This window comes from Miniopterus natalensis, chromosome X (genome assembly GCF_054644295.1).
Source record: "Miniopterus natalensis isolate mMinNat1 chromosome X, mMinNat1.hap1, whole genome shotgun sequence".
Taxonomy (NCBI): Eukaryota; Metazoa; Chordata; class Mammalia; order Chiroptera; family Miniopteridae; genus Miniopterus; species Miniopterus natalensis.
The window spans coordinates 43,413,211-43,431,676 of record NC_142103.1 but is presented as its reverse complement, the minus strand read 5'-3'; the positions used below and the strand labels follow the sequence as shown (position 1 = coordinate 43,431,676).

The following is an 18,466-nucleotide window of genomic DNA, read 5'->3' as shown; positions in this document are numbered from 1 at the left end:
TATTGATTTCAGAGAGAGGAAGGGAGAGGGAGAGAGGGAGATGGAAACATCAATGATGAGAGCCATTGATCAGCTGCCTCCTGCACGCCCCCCACTGAGAATGGAGCCCGAAACCAGGGCATGTGCCCTGACCGGGAATCGAACCCCGATCACCTGGATCCTAGGTCGACGCTCAACTGCTGAGGCATGCCTGGCCAGGCCAGTCAATTGATTTTCAATAGAGCACCAATACAATCCAATGAGGGGAATAATAGTCTTCTAAAAAAACTGTGCTGGGATAACTGGATGCTCACATGCAAAAGAATGAAATTGGACACCTGACACCATATAAAATAATTAACACAGAATAGATCAAAGGTTTAAATGTAAGAACTAAAATCATACAACTCTTCAAAGAAGAAAATTTATAAATCTCTGTGACTTTTGTTTAAGCAATGGTTGATTAGATATGACACTAAAAGCACAAATGATGAAAGAAAAAATAGATATATTGGAAATCACCAAAATGTAAACTTTGTGCTTCAAAGAAAACCATTAGGAAAGTAAAAAGACAACCCCAATTTTTTGGTAAGTCGTGTGTCTAATAAGGGACTTGTATCTAGAATTTATAAAGAGCTCTTACTACTCAAAAATAAAAGATAAATAACCTAATTAAAATTTTGCCAAATAGATTCTTTTAAAGAAAATGTGTAAATGGCAATAAGCACATAAAAAGATGCTCAACATCATTAACCATTAGGGAAATGTAAAATAAGATTCTGTTTCACATCCGCTGGGATTACTATATTAATAAAAAAGACAATAATAAATGTTACCAAGGATGCTGAGAAATTGGAACCCTCTTAACACTGCTGGTGGGAATGTACAATGGTGCAGACTGGAAAACAGTCTGGCAGTTTCTCAAAAAGTTAAATATAGAGTTCTCATATTATCTGAAATTCTACTTCTAGCTATTTACCCAAGTGAATTGAAAACATTTGTCCAATCAAATCTTGTACATGAATGTTTATAGCAGCATTATTCAAAATAGCCAAAAAGTAGAAACAACTCAAATGTCCATCAATAAATGAATGGATAAATGAAACATGGAATATTAGTTGCAAAAAATAAATAAATAAATACTGATACATGCTACAACATGGATGATCTTTGAAAACATTGTGCTAAGTAATAAAAGCCAGTCACAAAGGATTACGTATTGAATGATTTCATTTATATGAAGTATTTAGAATAGGCAAATACATTTAGTCAGAAAGTAGCTTAATAGTGGCCTAGGGCAGGGGTGAGAGAGAAAGCATTTGGGGAAATGATGAATAAGTGTTAGTGGGTACAGAGTTTCTTTTGAGGGTGATGAAAATGTTCTAAAATTATAGTGATAAGCCTGGCCGGGAGTGGCTCAGCGGTTGAACGTCGACCTGGGATCCAGGCGATCGGGGTTCAATTCCCAGTCAGGGCACATGCCTGGGTTGCGGGCTGCAGCTGATCAATGACTCTCTCATCATTGATGTTTCTATCTCTCTCTCCCCCTCCTTTCCTCTCTCTGAAATCAATAAAGATATATATTTTTTAAATTAAAAATAAAATAAATAAAATTATAGTGATAGTGGCACAACATTGTGAGTATACTAAAAAGCATTCAATTGTACACTTTAAGTTAATAACTTTTATGATATGTAAATTATATTTCAGTTAATCATTGTTTTTAAAGTGAATAAATGTAAGAAAACAGAATTCTCTTACTATATTGTTGCACTTCTAAATTTTTAAAATATTTCATGCACGTACTCCTACTTATCCCTTTCATTATCCTTTGAAAATGGAGGAAAAACTATTTACTGATATGTTGTGCATTCCCCCTAAACTATAATATCTGTGCCTTACATCTATGCTCAAATGTTTAACACATAGAAAGTGCTTGATAAAAAGATATGGCATAAATACCCGAAGTTATAGCCCTATATTAAAAATTTTGTTTAAGACAGACCCAATGAAAAAAATATGCCTTTCTAAGCACTGGGCTCAGCTATTCATATGCATTATCCCATTTAATGCTCATAACAGAAATCTTTAAGTCAAATATTATTATTATTCCCATTTTTAAATGAGGAAAGTGAATCTCCAATAATACAGAGCTGGTAATCAAACCCTGGGAGTAGTTGTATTTACCCAATAAAGAGCTCATGGATAATAAAAAGGAATAATGATAGAAACTTGTCCTTGATCCTCAGGCCCATCCTACTAAATTTTATGCTCTCTTTCTTATCAGTGTTTTATGTAAAAAGTTATTTAAAATAAAAGGTGATACATGAATGGTAATTGTATTTTCTGTTCTAAAAGCAAGATCATGTGATTTGAAAAAGTTTTTAATTTGTGCATTTATTTAATATTATTTATTCATTTATTATTTATTTTTAATCTGTGTATTTCTTGCAGAGGCATGGCAGTCTATATAAGTAATATAGTTAGCAAATTTCTATTATTGAAAAATATTTATCTTTTTATTGAATTTATTGGGGTGACTGGTTAATAAAATTATATAGGTTTCAGTTGTACAATTCTATAGTACATCATTTGTTTATTATACTGTGTGTTCACCACCCCAACTCAAATCTCTTACCATCACCACTTATTCCCTCTGTACCCTCTTCTACCTACCCCCACAACACTTTTCCTCTGGTAATCACCGTATTGTAGTCTGTATCTATGAGGTTTTTTTGTTTCTTTGTTTGTTTGTTTAATCCCTTCATCTTTTTCTTGTTACATTTTATTTATTTATTTATTTATTATTGACAGCATTACAGATGCCCCCCATTTCCCCCTCCCTTTTCCCCTTCTACCTAGCCACTGCCCCACCCCAGGCCTTCCCCACCTATTATCTGTGTCCATAGGTTATGGATATATGCATATATGTTCTATGGTTAATCTCCTCCTGTCCCTTCCCCATTTCCCTTCTTCCTTCTGAGATCTATCAGTCTGTTCCATGCAATCATGTCTCTGTATCTATTTGGTTTATCAGTTTATTTTGTTCATTAGATTCCATATATAAGTGATATTGTGTGATATTTGCCTGTCTCTAACTGGTTTATTTCACTTAGCATAATAATCTCCAAGTCCATCCATGCTATTGCAAAGGGTAAGATCTCCTTTATTTTTATATCTGCGTAGTATTCCACTGTGTAGTAAATGTACCACAGCTTTTTTATCTACTCATCTACTGATGGGCATTTGGGCTGTTTCCAGATCTTAGCTATTGCAAATAACGCTGCTATGAACATATGTGTGCATATATTCCTTCTGATTGGTGTTTCAAGATTCTTGGGATATATTTCCAGAAGTGAGGTCACTGGATCCAATGGAAGTTCCATTTTTAATTTTTTGAGGAAACTTCATACTGTTTTCCACAGCAGCTGCACCAGTTTGCATTCTTACCAGCAGTGCACTAGGGTTCCCCTTTCTCCACATCCTTGCCAGCACTTGTTTTTTGTTGATTTATTGATGGTAGCCATTCTGGAATTCTTTCACATTTTTTTCCCCAGTCCCACAACACCCCTCCCCTCTAACAGCTATCAGTCTCTTCCAAATCTATGAGTTTGTTTCTGTTTTGTTTCTTAGTTTATTTGGTTCAGTAGATTCCACATATGAATGAAAAGAAGTCAGTGTTGTCCGTAGAAAATTTTAAGACATACGGTTTCTCTATTAGGTGTAGTGCCAATGGAGGAAACTGTGAGTAACATGAATCAGGCTCTCCCAAGATTTAAAATGTGTGCCTTTGGCAGATGCATTCACTCTTTCTGGTTTACAATAACTCAGGGCATTGTTTTGTGGTACTAACTAGAACCCCAGGGAGGTGACTGCATTTTAATATTTCAATGCAGCTTCCAACACACTCACATTAATACATGTGTATGTGTATATTTTATGTGTCTATGTGACTTAAAGAAAAAGTATTCTTAAAAAAATTTAAATACTTAATTTCATTAGATTTCTGTGCTTCTGGCTAGAGAGAATTTAGGCATAGCCTAGAGGATATTAATTAACATGAACTGTTGAAGGAAATTAAGACTCTATTATGCTAGTTTTAAAAGATTATTTTAAATATTATATTGTGTATTAATACATACTTGATTGTTTTAAAGTTCTGCTCTCAATGAGTTGTTTTAATCCCATTTATATATAGTTATGGATGAGTTGTTTGTTTTTCAATCTTAAGTGTTAAACTTTCCTCTGAATTTTGCAGGCCAGTCTAGCATAAATTAAAAAACATTGACAAAGTTTAAATTCTGTTCACAACTGATCCAAAAGAACTCAAAGGGGGGTTAGAGTAACAATTTTTGGTGAACAAGGCTATTATTTGAAACAAATGTGGGGCAAAAAACAATCCCTTTGTGATTATTGGATAAGGGGTTGAAGACTATTAACCTCTTTCTTTTCTTCCATTTCTTTTTTTTTTTTTTTTAAATATATCTTTATTGATTTCAGAGAGGAAAGGAGAGGAGGAAAGAGAGATAGAAATGATGAGAGAGTCATTGATCAACTGCTTCCTATACGCCCCCCACTGGGGATAGAGCTCATAACCCAGGCATGTGCCCTGACCAGGAATCAAACAGCAATCTCCTGGATCCTAGGTCAATGCTCAACCACTGAGCCATGTCCTGCGGGGCTCTTCCATTTCTTTGACTCGCTTATTCCCTGGATAAGTGACTACTATTTGCCAGATTTTAAACACCCAATGCTTAACTATCTTTAGTCTTGATTGAAAAGTGGCACAAGAGGAAATTTGGATATATTAAATCTCTAAACAAAAAATCAAATTTCTTTTCAGAATATACTTCCTCCTACCAACTTTTTAAAATGTGATTTTTTTAATTGATATTTTTAGAGAGAGAAGAAAGGAGAGGGAGAGATATAAACATCAATGAGAAAGAAACATAGATTGGCTGCTTCTTACACACCCCCTACTGAGGGTGGAGCCTGCAATCAAGGCATGTACCCAGACTGGGAATTGAACTGGTGACCTCTTGATTCATGGATCAGCTCTCAACCACTAAGCAAAAGCAGCCAGGCTCATCCTGCAAACTTTTGATTAAAGTTGCTAATGAAGCCTAATTGATGAGTTTTTTAAAAATTTTATCTTTATTGTTGAAAGAATTAACAGATGTCCACCTGTTTTGCTCATTGGCCCTGCACCCACACTCCACACCAGTACTTAACCACATTATTGTCTGTGTCCACTGGTTATGCATTTATGCATATAAAATCTTTGGTTAATCTCTCCCATCCCAGTCATTGACCCCCGAGTTCCCTCTGAGATTTGTCAGTTTGTTCCATGTTTCTGTGACACTGGGTCTATTTTGTTCATCAATTTATTATGTTCTCTAGATTCCACATATAAGTGAGATCATGTGATGTTTGTCTTTCTCTGATTTATTTCACTTAGCATAAATCTCTCTAGGTCCATCCATACAGTACCAAAGGGTACGAGATCTTTCCTCTTTACAGCTGCATAGTATTCCATGGTGTATATGTCCCACAGCTTTTTTATCCACTCATCTACTGATGGTCACTTGGGCTCTTTCCAGATTTTAGCTATTGTAAATTGTGCTGCTATGAACCTAAGGGTGCATATATTCTTCCTGATTAGTGTTTCAGGGTTCTTAGGATATATTTCCAAAAGTGGGATCACTGGGTGAAAAGGCAGGTCAATTTTCAATTTTTTGAGGAATCTCCATACTGTTTTCCATAGTGGCTGCACCAGCTTTCATTCCCACCAGCAGTGTACCAGGGTTCCCCTTTCTCCATATCTTCACCAGCATGTGTCATTTGTTGATTTGTTGATTATAGACATCCTGACAGGTGTGAAGTGATACCTCATTGTGGTTTTAATTTGCATCTGTCTGATGATTAGTGACTTTGAACATTTTTTCATATGTCTTTTGGCCATCTGTATGTCCTCTTTAGAAAAATTAGTTTAAACTGAAAGTCTGAGGCTTGAAGAAATCTCAGTAAATAATTTAGAAATATTTACTCCTTTATTTTATATTGTCTTCATAATTCTTTGAGGTTGCTCTCGCTCAGACAGAAGCTTTTCTTTGAAGATGCATTTATTGGAGAAAGTGATTTGTGAAAGACTTTAGTGTATTTTAAATTCATGTATTAATAAGTTCTTTACATTGAGTTAATTCAAATTTGCTCTATAATTTCCATTAGCAAAGTCATTCTATGCATCCTGTTTCTCCCTATTTACATGTGGCAAAAAAGCTGGGCCAGCAAAAGGAACTGGGATGGGTCATACAGAGCAATAGGAGAAAAAGCAGGAGAGTGTAATATCATGGAAGCAAAGAGAGAAAAGAAAGTATTTCAAGAATTATGGTATGGTTCAGTATATAAATGCAACTAAAAAATAAAGTCAATTGGGTTTGGCAAAATGAAATGATTGGTAACCTTGACAAAAGGTGTTTTTGCACAATGGTGGGGACAGAAGCAAGGCTGACATGGATTGAAAAGAGAAAAAGAGGTGAGGGAGTAGTTATAATGAGGATAGGCAACTTTTCTGAAATGTTTACAGTGATACAAAGCAGAAAATGAGGCAGTAGCTGGGATATAATGTTCAACTAAGAGTTTTATGTAAAACAAATCTATGTTAATAGCAATTATCTGATAGGGAGAAAAAAAAGTGATATTATAGGATAGAATGAGAAAAATTGTATCTATAAAGTCTTTCTGAGGGCAAGAAGAAGAAGATACTGAGTATGCTTGAAGAATTTTGTCTTTCATACAATACTTATCCATAATAGAGTATGTGGATACAGATGCAGGTAGGTTTGTAAATTTGGTGGTGAAAAGATGCAACCGTTCTCTTCTAATCACTTCTATTTTCTTAGTGAAATAAAATGTGTGGACATTAACTGAGAATAAAGAACATGGAGAAGTTGGAAGTTTGTGGAGAGAGGGTGTGGTGAAATAGTTGTCTTAAAGAGTTGAAAAATTAATTAATTAGGGAATTAAAGAATGGCCAGGCAAGGTTGTTGGACCCTTTGGATAATTTTTTAATCATATATTTCAAACCTTGAAATTCATCTGAGAAATTCATCTGAGAAACTCAGATCGATCTCTCCATGATGCAATCTAATCCTGGTTCTAGGTATTGGTGCCATAGATAGAGCCTTAATCTGTAGTAATTGTGGTCCTGCCATCTCTATAATTTTCTACTCTTAGGTTCTGCTTGAAACACTTTTCTACATTTACCTAGATGAAATCAAGGGTTAAGTTTAGATTAATGAGTTTACATTAGGAAAAATGAAAGGTAAAAAACAGATCCTCTATATGCTGAGACCCCTACCAAACTTCCTATGAGATCCTCCTCCCCAATATATCAATAGTGCTGAAGCTAGAGAATCTGGTTTGTGGTCCCCAAATCCAAATTATAGATAGGCCTTTTTTCATCATATCGGGTATACTACTCTCTTGCATGCAAGAGAAAAGGCCTGAGGCCCTTTAAGACCTGATGTACAGAATGGTCAGGGTCCTCTGATTCTGTCCACTATGACATCATGGAGCAAAGGTCAGAGGTACTGGCTATAGATACAAAGGAAGGTTTCTTGGAAAGCTTACTGGACTCACAGTTTCAAGAATAATGATTTTCTTTCTATGCTTTCTTGTGATTTTTTGTTTTATTTTCAAGAAGATTATAAAAAGAAAGCAGAAAAAGAAAGCCCAAAGACAAAAGAAAGATAATTAAACAACGGAGGACTAAGGTTTGTCTCATTCTTCCTGTCTGTATTAGTTTGCCTTTTTATATGATACATAATCTTTATCTGATCTTAAACATTATTACTGACCCAAAATTAACCACCGGTCCAGGGGTAGTTGTAGACATGAGTTGAAACTTTAGGATGAGTCTGGTGTATATTTCACATGCTACTTAATTTTTAAAATCAAAGTAAAAAGGATTATTTTATAGTCTGCATCAAATTTCCCCATGTCAAAATATCACTATCAAAGTAGCTATGTAAAAATATCCTTGATTTCAATACGACTCCACCGAAATGACCATATCACAATGTTATGTACTCACCTATAAACAGTGTGACTATAAAAATAGGCTCTGGGTAGATCTGGTCTGGATTTACTGTTATATGCCTCATGTCTGTATCAAAATGCCGATTTTTTTTGCTTCAATGCCCATTTACTACAATTTATTCTTTGCTTGTACAAACTTTAAGTACTAAGTTTTTATCAATTGATTCATATGTATTATCTTCCCTCTAAAACTCTGCAGTATGCTATGGCTGTTTGATGATGCAGGTATCTATATTCACCCTATGTATTCAGTGTCTGAGTTACTTTTGTGGATTGTATTTTCTTTGGGGATAAGTGTTTTACACACAGTGACAATAGGAAGTGGAATTTATATTTAATCCCCTTGGCTGGAAGGGTCACTTAATACTTAGAGTGACAGTTGACATGAATCTTCCATTTGCATTTCCCTTTCAGTAAGCCACTCTCCATTATAGGTAGGTAGGTATGTAAGTAGGTGGATAGATAGATGATAGATAAATAGATTAGATGATAGATAAGTGATAGATGATAGGTAGATAGATAGATAGATATAGATAAATGATAGATAGATGATAGATAGATATAGATGATAGATGATGATAAATGATAGATAGATATAGATAGATGATAGATAGATGATTGATAGATATATAGATAGATGATAGATATAGATAGATGATAGATAGATGATAGATGATAGATAGATAGATAGATGATAGATAGATAGATAGATAGATAGATAGATGATAGATGATGATGATAGATAGATGATAGATATATAGCTATAGATAGATAGATGATAGATAGATAGATGATAGATGATAGATAGATATAGATAGATGATAGATGATAGATAGATGATAGATAGATGATGATAGATGATAGATAGATGATAGATAGATAGATAGATAGATAGATAGATAGATAGATAGATAGATAGGTAGATGATAGGTAGATGATAGATAGATAGATAGATGATGATAGATAGATGATAGATAGATAGATAGATAGATAGATAGATAGATAGATAGATAGATAGATGATAGATGATAGATAGATAGATGATAGATAGATAGATAGATAGATAGATAGATAGATAGATAGATAGATGATAGATAGATAGATGATAGATAGATAGATAGATAGATAGATAGATAGATAGATAGATAGATAGATAGATAGATAGATATAGAGAGATAGAAATGAGAGACTTGCTAAGGTATCATTGTAATACAAAAACATTTGCCTTTTAACAATACCTTTGTCATTTTTTAGGATTAGGCCTGGAGATACCTTGACATTTAGATATTTAATATGCATAATCAATGTATGCTATTGTATTTCAAATTTTCTTTAAAATCATAGCTAACCATTTCCTCTTTTCCTTAAATATCTATGTACAGAATCCCAGGACCCTATCCCTTCAGAATGTCCGTCCTGCAAGTCCTGCATCTCCACCACAATTCCTTGAAAGGAATCACAAGTAAGTCTCTTAAAAAGGAAGGTGAAAGCTTGTAAATACTAAAAAAAAAAGAAAATAGGATCTAATTTAGAAAGAATTTTAGTAGAGAGTTTTATGTATTTATTTTTCAGTAGGACATGGGGTTGCAGAGAGGAAGGGGCACAGTAAGAAATAACAATATTTGTGTTCATGCCAAGGTAGAATATAACTTTTAAACATATTTCCTGAGAAAAAGTCAGCACTGACCAAAATTAACCTATAAAATTTTAAACTTGTGCTTCCTTCATTTATCTAAGTATCACAGTAAATTCTTAGATATTCTGCAAAGGAACATAGCAACTATTCCCTAACAAATCCCCTAATTTTAGTGAGAAGTATAATAAAAAGAAAATAGTTTTCTTTGCATTATGAGGATTTCATTATTTTATTTTATCTACTATATCAGTCTAATGGGGCTTCTGAATGTTTGTATGATTTCATTTATTTTCTTCCAATAGAATATAATGATAACAATTTATTTCATCATAACTCAACACTATGTGAGTTTTTGATATTTTTTAAGTATCCTTGGCCAAGGGAAACAAAAGAAAAACTAAACAAATGGGACTACATCAAACTTAAAAGGTTTTGCACAACAAAGGAAACCATCAACAAAATGAAAAAACAGCCCACTGAATGGGAAAGCATATTTCCTGATGCATCTGATAGGGGGTTAATATCCAAAATTTATAAGTATGCTAGAATATCTCATGTTTATTTTTTTTAATTTAAAATAGCTTTATATTTCATAAACCCAAAGAAGATAATCCTTACATCCATCCATCTTATAATTGGAATGGCTCTCTGGGAACAGCTAAACCAGAAGCAAATTATGGGAACAAGTATTCTTCATCCATGCACATGAAGCCACTCTTCGTATGTATCATGCATTTCAATTTCTATGCACATACATTTATCATCACCATAATTTAAGTAAAGAAAACACAATGATAAGATCTTGCTATAGCAAAATGATATGACAGAATCAGTTGTGATATAGATATGGAAATTTAAGTTTATAAGACTCACTATCACTATTTCATTGTGTAAAATGAAATTAAGAAATATGAGTCAATGATATAGTATATATAATATTTCATGGGTATTAATATACTTTATATATAAAATGTTACTATATATAAAATGTTATATATAAAGTATATATGAATCATGAGAATATTAGTCAATGGAATAATATATATAATGCTTCTTATGTATTAATATACTATATACATATGTGTATTTACATCTTACTTAAATATGCAATCTTTAGAAAGGAGATTAGAGATCAAAGAAAAACTGGTTAAATGCCATGAGACTATCTCAGAGATCCAACTGGTTTTGTTAATATAATCATTACAATGTTATAATTTAATGAGGCAAATGTTATTTTGTGTTTCAATATACTTAAATAATACATTAAATAGTACATTGCTCAAGCTAATGATGAACACTATCTAATGGCTGCTCTCTAGTTACAAGACATATTAACAATTAACATAGAGTGCAAACTGTGTTTCTTTATACAAGAGTTTAAAAACAGCAGTCAGAGAAAAACTGTGAAATGGATTATTACTTAAAAGTTATCTTTACAAATTTTGTTGACAAATGCAATAAATTACAGAAGAATAGAATAAATACCTGGTGTTTGTTGACATTTTTTTTTAGCGAGGGGGACATTTTTAGTTGAGTTGACCACATGAAAAAATATCTTTCCCCAAGAAGTCCACTATGGGAAGATTGATATCACCAAGAAGGCAACATAGGTCATTACTAACTTCACCCCCCCTCCCTTATTAAAAGGACAACTAACAACCATTCATGAACAAGACACCAACTGAGAAAATCTTGGGACACAGGAAGGAGGCTGAAGCACCCCCCTGCACCACAGAAACCAAGAGAGGCTGCATTATGTGGTTAAGAGAAGTGACTACACAGTGACTGCATTGTTCCACAACAGGCCAGTGCAGTGCCATGTGGAAAGGTTCCCCCTGAGTTTCTTTTTACTCCGGTGAGAAAAGAGATCCCAGCACTCTGACCAGGGAACTCACTGGGATGTAAATTTGCCTGATTCAGGTCCTCAAAGGAGTTTTGCTGGCCTTAGAGCCTGGTTTGCCCACACTCAGTCAAGGGCTGAGTAATATATCCACGACTGAGGTGAGTGTATCCTGGCTCCATCTGGTCAGATGAGCTGGAGAGATCACCTGGAAGTTGTGTGCCCATAATATTCCAGCCAAGAGATGGGCAGAGCTGATTGCCCCTAGAAAAAAACCCAATACCTAACATAGAAGGCTTTCCTGCTATACCCAAGCAGGGGGATTACTTCATAGCCAAGGCTTAGGGTAGTTCCCAGCACCTTCTAACTAGAAAGCTTATTGGGAAAAAAGCAGAAGAGGCCTGGAGTGACCCCTTCCAGTCCTGTCCAGGTAAGGGAACTGAAACAGAGCCATACCCACTTTGGAGTGTGTCTCCTAGCCCCATCTGACCAGAAGAAGAGATTAAAGGGGAAATAAAGGTTTCTTGACACAAACAAAAATGGAAACACAACAAACTAGAACTTACAGGATGCAGCAAAGGCAATTTTAAGAAAGAAGTTCATAGTAATAAATGCCAACATTAAGAAGTAAAAAACATCCTAAATATAACTCTACACCTTAAGTTACTAGAATAAAAAGAAAAAACTGAGCTCAAAGTTAGCAGAAGGAAGGAAATAATAAAGTTTAGAGCAGAAATAAAATAGATAATAGAAAAATAGGAAAAAACTAACCAATCTGAGTTGGTTTGTTGAAAAGGTAAACAAAATTGACAAACCCTGTGCAAGACTAAGCAAGGGAAAAAAGAGAGAAGACCCAAATTAACAAAATTATAAATGAGAAAAGAGGCCATGTAACTGATACCACATAAATACAAAGGATCATAAGAGGCTACTGTGAACAGCTAAACTGGACAAGTTAGAAGTGAAAAAATTCTTGGAAACATGCAACCTACCAAGACTAAATCAGAAAGAAAGAAATTTTGAGTAGATCAATTACTAGTAAGAATACTGAATCAGTAACAAAAAATTTCCCAGCAGAAAGTCCATGATCAGATGGCTTTGCTTGTGAGTTTTACCAAACATTTGAAAAACATCAATCTTTCTCAAAATCCTCCAAAATATTGAAGAGAAGGGAACACTCCCAAACTAATTATTTAAAATACATTTTTATTGATTTTAGAGAGAAAGGAAGGGAGAGGGAGAGAGAAAGAGAGAAACATCAATGTGAGAGAGAAACATCGATAAATTGCCTCCTGTGTGCATCCCAACTGGGGATCAAATCTTCAGCCTGGGCATGTGCTCTGACTGAGATTCCAACTGGCAACTTTTCTGTACACAGGACAATGGATGTTCAACCAACTGAACCACACTGGCCAGGGCAAAAACTCACTTTAAAAAATATGTATATCTTTATTGATTCCAGAGAGAGGAAGGGAGAAGGAGAGAGAGAGAAACATGAATGATTAGAGAGCCATTGATCAGCTGCCTCCTGCATGGCCCCAGTGGGGATTAAGCCCACAGCCCAGGTATGTGCCCTGACTGAGAATCAAACCACAATCTCCTGGAACATAGGTCAATGCTCAACTGCTGAGCCATACCAGCCAGGCCTAAACTCATTTTTATGAAGCCAGCATTATTCTGATACCAAAGCCAGAAAAGGATCCTCCTAGAAAAGAAAACGGTAGGCCAATATCCATGATGAATATAGATGTAAAAATTCTCAATAAAATACTAGCAAACTGAATTCAGCAGCACATTAAAAAGATCATTCTCCATGATTGAGTGGGGTTTATCCTTAGAATGCAAGTATGACTCAAGATATACAAATCAATCAATATGATAAATTGCATTAATAGAATGAAAGACATGAATCATAATTTCAATAGATGCTGAAAATGCATTTGACATTATTCAACATCCATTCACAATAAAAACACTTAACAAATTAGGCATAGAAGGAACATATCTCAACATAATAAGGACACATATAAAATGCCTACAGATTATATCATACTCAATGGTGAAAGTTTTAAAATAGTTCTTCTAAGATCAGGAACAACACAAGTGTGTACACACTCACCACTCTAAACAATCAGGCAAGAAAAAAATAAAAGTAATCAAAATTGGAAAGGAAGAAGTAAAATTGTCTTTCAGCAGATGACATAATTTTATATATATAAAATCCAAAAAACTCAACCAAAAACTGTAATAACTAAACAACTTATGTAAAGTTGCAAATTAAATCTAGGATGAGTTTATCACCTTGTACCTGTTAACATGGCCATCATTAAAATGATAAGAAATAACAAATGCTGGAGTAAATGCAGAGAAAAAGGAACATTTGTGCACTGTTGGCGTGATTGTAAATTGGTGCAACCTATACATGGAAAACAATAGGTAGGTTCCTCAAAAAAATTAAAAATAGACCTACCATATAATCCAGAAATTTCACTTCTGAGAATATATCCAAGACAAACAAAAACACTAATTTGAAAAGATATGTGCACCCACATGTTCATAGCAACATTATTTACAATAGCCAAGGAATGGATAAAACCAAAGTGTCTCTCAATTGATGAATGGATAAAGAATTTGTGATATATATACACACACAATGGAATATTATTCAACCATAAAAAGGAAATCCTACCATTTTGACAACATGAATGGACCTTGAAGGCATTACACTAACTGAAATAAGTCAGAAAGACAAATACTATATGATTTCACTTATACGTGTTTGCCTCATAAAAATTTGCTTTTGTAATGTTTACGTATTTTTGCACAATATCTAAATTTGTCTGGGGGAATTATACTAACAAGCACAGTATTTACTGGTTATTTAAAAGCAGCCAATGATTCATTTGCTAATTGAAAATATTTTGTGTTATTTTTAAATCATTAAAATATATAATGGTGATGAAACAGATTTCTAAAATGACTCAGATATTGTATGCTCATTTTTCTAATACATAAGCATATCGGCAAGAACAAAAATTTTATTAACCAATGTCACCCCAATAAGTGTATTAATAAAAACTTTATTAAATGCTATTTAATAACATTTGGTATTTTTAACTTCTTGCAGAATTTTTCCACACAAGGAGTTCCAAAGTCAAGCTACAGTCAAAGAGAGAGACAAGTTGGATACTCAAATTCTGAAGAGCAATACATGCCTTATAGGATAGAACATGTGCAGATAAAACCCAACTATTAAAAGTTTTCTGTCTTCTATTATTGTCCCTTTTGTACCTCGGTCCATGATCACAGAGCAAAACTTTCATATCCAATATCCAACTTCATTAACTCAGCAAGGGAGATAAATACTTGTCATCTCCAAAATTCAGCATAACACTTGGTTCCTGATTTATTACATGTATCTTTATAAAGTGCTCAGTGAAATGCACAGAATGTTGGTTGCAAATTGCTTATAGAGAATATTGAATACTTTTGAGTTACTGGATAAATCTAAGGAAATGCACCAAAGCATCAGCATATAAATAATGAATTTTATTTGAAATGTGCAGTTTGATTATAAACAAATTTCTTAAAATAAACTAATAATTGCTAAATTATTTCTGTAAACTGAGTGGGACAGTGGAGTGATCCCAAGATCTGGGCCCCTCCTTCCTTTCTTCCCTTATTTCTTCTCTTCTTTTATTTCTTAGGGTGATAAAGACCTAGGGGGGAGGGGGGGCAGGAACCTGTTGGAAGGGGTCAATGGGGGGAAAAAAAGGAAGACGTCTGTAATACTTTCAACAATAAAGATTTTTAAAAGTACTTATTTCACACCAACTATGTGATGAGCATTGGTTAGTTACTAAGGTACAAAGATAAACCTGAGATAGTCCCTGGAGCTCAGACTGGTAGAAGAGACAGAGACAAAAATCACTTGTTATTTTCCAATATGATCAATACAGTGATAAAATGTATACAAGAAAGTATATTTCAAAGAACAATTAACCAAGCCTAGGGAGAAGTGTGATGCTAATAGTGGAGAAAGAAGTCTATAAAAAATGAGGTAATGTCTAAGCTGTTGTAAAAGGTAAATGGGAGTTAGCTTTATGAAGGGAGGTTGGGAGAGTTTTTGAGACAGAAAGCAAAAAGAACAGAACTGAAAAAACAACATGGAGTATGCCAACCTTCAAGGACCGTTAAAGTAAGGAAAAGAATAGTGTACAAAGTGAGGCTGAGGAGGTGGTCAAAGACTATGTCATGGAGAATCTCAAATGTCTTGTTTAGGCTAAATTTTACTGGTTATGTGAATATATTGAAGGGTTATAAGTAACACTCTTAACAATAAAAATAAATTTAAAAAATAAAAATAAAATCCAATGAACAAAATAAACTGATGAACAAAATATATACAGAGACACAGAACCATGGAACAGTCTGATGAATTTCAGAGGGAAGGTGGGGATGGGGAATGGGGGGGGGGGACAGATTAATCAAAGAACTTATATGCATATATGCATAACTTATGGAGGCCTGGAGGGTGGGAGGGCGGATGCCAGGTAAAGGGGATCAATGGGGTAAAAAGGGAGACATCTGTAATGCTTTCCACAATAAAGATAAATAAAGAAATAAAATCAAAATATATATTTTTAAAAAGTAAAAAAACCCTTTCTGGAAGTCATGAGAATGTGATTCAGAGTTCTCTAACCAAGGACCCAAGCTATTGTGCTCTGAAATTCATCTCTACATTTGCCTGGAAGCTGTTTTCCCCAGGATGCTCTTAGCCAATGCCAGAAAGAAGGATACAAATGTGAGTCCATTTCTGATAGTCATGGGACTCTAATAGCTGACTTTGACTTGAGGACACCTTAATGGATTTGCTGAACCTTCCTTAGATTGCTCAGCAGTCCAGAACACTTCCAAATGTCCTTTCCTTTCTCATTCACTTAGGGTCAGACTCTCACACGTTTGAAGATCTTTCCCCATTTTCTCTCAACAGGTGTTTCCTCTAAAAAAAATCCTTGCATATTCTGATCCCACTTTGATGTTTGCAGCTGGGAAGGCCTAGTTAAACACACCCCCTTAATACCATTTCCCTCCATGATTTACCTTCACAGTCAAGCTTCTGGAATGAGTTGTCTACTCACTGTCTTTTTAAAAAAATTTATATTTACTATTGAAATTATTACAGATGCCCCCTTTTTTCTAGTTAAATCCTTCCACCCCACATCCACTCCTCACCCAGGCCTTCACTACACTATTGTCTGGGTCCATGGGTTATGCATAAATGCACAAAAATTCTTTTGGTTAATCTCACCCCACCCACCCACTCACCCAACCCCACCTTCCCTTTGAGATTCGCCAGTCTGTTTGATACTTCTGTGTCACTGAATCTATTTTGTTCATAAGTTTATTAAGTTCTTTACATTCCACATATAAGAAAGATCATGTGATATTTGTCTTTTTCTTCCTGGCTTATTTCACTTAGCATAATATTCTCCAGGTCCGTCCATACTGACCAAATGGTAAAAGATCCTTCTTATTTAGAGCTGCGTAGTATTCCATGGTGTATATGTCCCACAGCTTTTTCATCCACTCATCTACTGATGGGTACTTGGGCTGTTTCCAGATCTTAGCTATTGTAAATTGCGCTGCCATGAACATAGGGGTGCATATATTCTTTCTGATTAGTGTTTCAGGATTCTTAGGATATATTCCTAGAAGTGGAATCACAGGGCCAAAAAGTATTTCCATTTTAAAATTTTTGACGAACCTCCATATTGCTTCCATAGTGGCTGCACCATTCTGCATTCCCAACAGCATTGTACCAGGGTTCCCCTTTCTCCACATCCTTGCCAGCACATGTCATTTATTGATTTGTTGATGGTAGCCATTCTTACAGGTGTGAAAGTGATACCTCTTATGTTTTTAATTTGCATCTCTGCTGATTAGTCACCTTGAACATTTTTTCATATGTCTCTTGGCCATCTCTATGTAATCTTTGGAGAAGTGTTTATTCAGGTCTTTTGGCAATTCTTTAATTGGATTGATTGTCTTCCTCTTGTTGAGTTGTATGAGTTTTTTGTACACTTGAAAATTAGGCCCTTATCAGGTGCATCCTTGGCAAATATATTCTCCCATACTGTGGAGTATCTTTGTATTTTGAGGCTGATTTCTTTTGCTGTGCAGAAGCTTTTAAATTTTATGTGGCTCCATTTGTTTATTTTCAGTTTTGTTTCTCTTGCTCTAGATGTAGTTGTGAAAATTCCACTATGTGAGATGTTTGTGATTTACTGCCTAGTTTTCTTCCACGATTTTTATGGTTTTGAGACTTCCATTTAAGTATTTTATCCATTTTGAATTTATTCTTTTATATGGAGTAAATGGGTGATCTAGTTTCATCTTTTTGCAGGTATCTGTCTAATTTTCCTAGCACCATTTGTTGAAGAAACTGTCTTTACTCCATTGTATATTCTTGCCTCCTTTGCTAAATATTAACTGACCATAATAGAGTGAATCTATTCCTGGGATCATGTTCTGTTCCATTGGTCTCTATGTCTGTTGAACCAATACCAGGCTGTTTTGATTACAATGGTTTTGTAGTACAGTACGATATTTGGTAATGTGATGCCTCCTACTTTGTTCTTTCTCAAGATGGCTGCAGCTATTCAGGGTCTTTTTTGGTTCCATAAAAATTTTTGGAATATTTGTTCTAACTCTGTGAAATATACTGTTGGTATTTTATTAGGAATTGCATTGAATCTATAGATTGCTTTGGGTAGTATGAACATTTTAATGATATTAATTCTAATCCGTAAAGATGGTATATTCTTCCACTTGTTTATATCTTCCTCTGTTTCTCTTGTCAGTGTCCTGTAGTTTTCTGAGTACAGGTTTTTACACCATTGGTTAAGTAT

At 34.5% G+C, this 18,466-nt stretch overlaps 1 protein-coding gene across 1 annotated transcript in view; it reads left to right on the top strand.

The window, feature by feature from the left end:
• The window catches only part of LOC148090467 (uncharacterized), a 64,699-nt gene extending 49,888 nt beyond the window's left edge, over positions 1-14,811 (top strand). Inside the window, exons 5-7 of the mRNA XM_087829529.1 lie at positions 9,486-9,541; positions 10,297-10,435; positions 14,683-14,811. Of these exons, the coding sequence (XP_087685655.1) occupies positions 9,486-9,541; positions 10,297-10,435; positions 14,683-14,811 (324 nt within the window). The remainder of the gene's footprint in view (positions 1-9,485; positions 9,542-10,296; positions 10,436-14,682) is intronic.
• Positions 14,812-18,466: the final 3,655 nt, after the last annotated feature.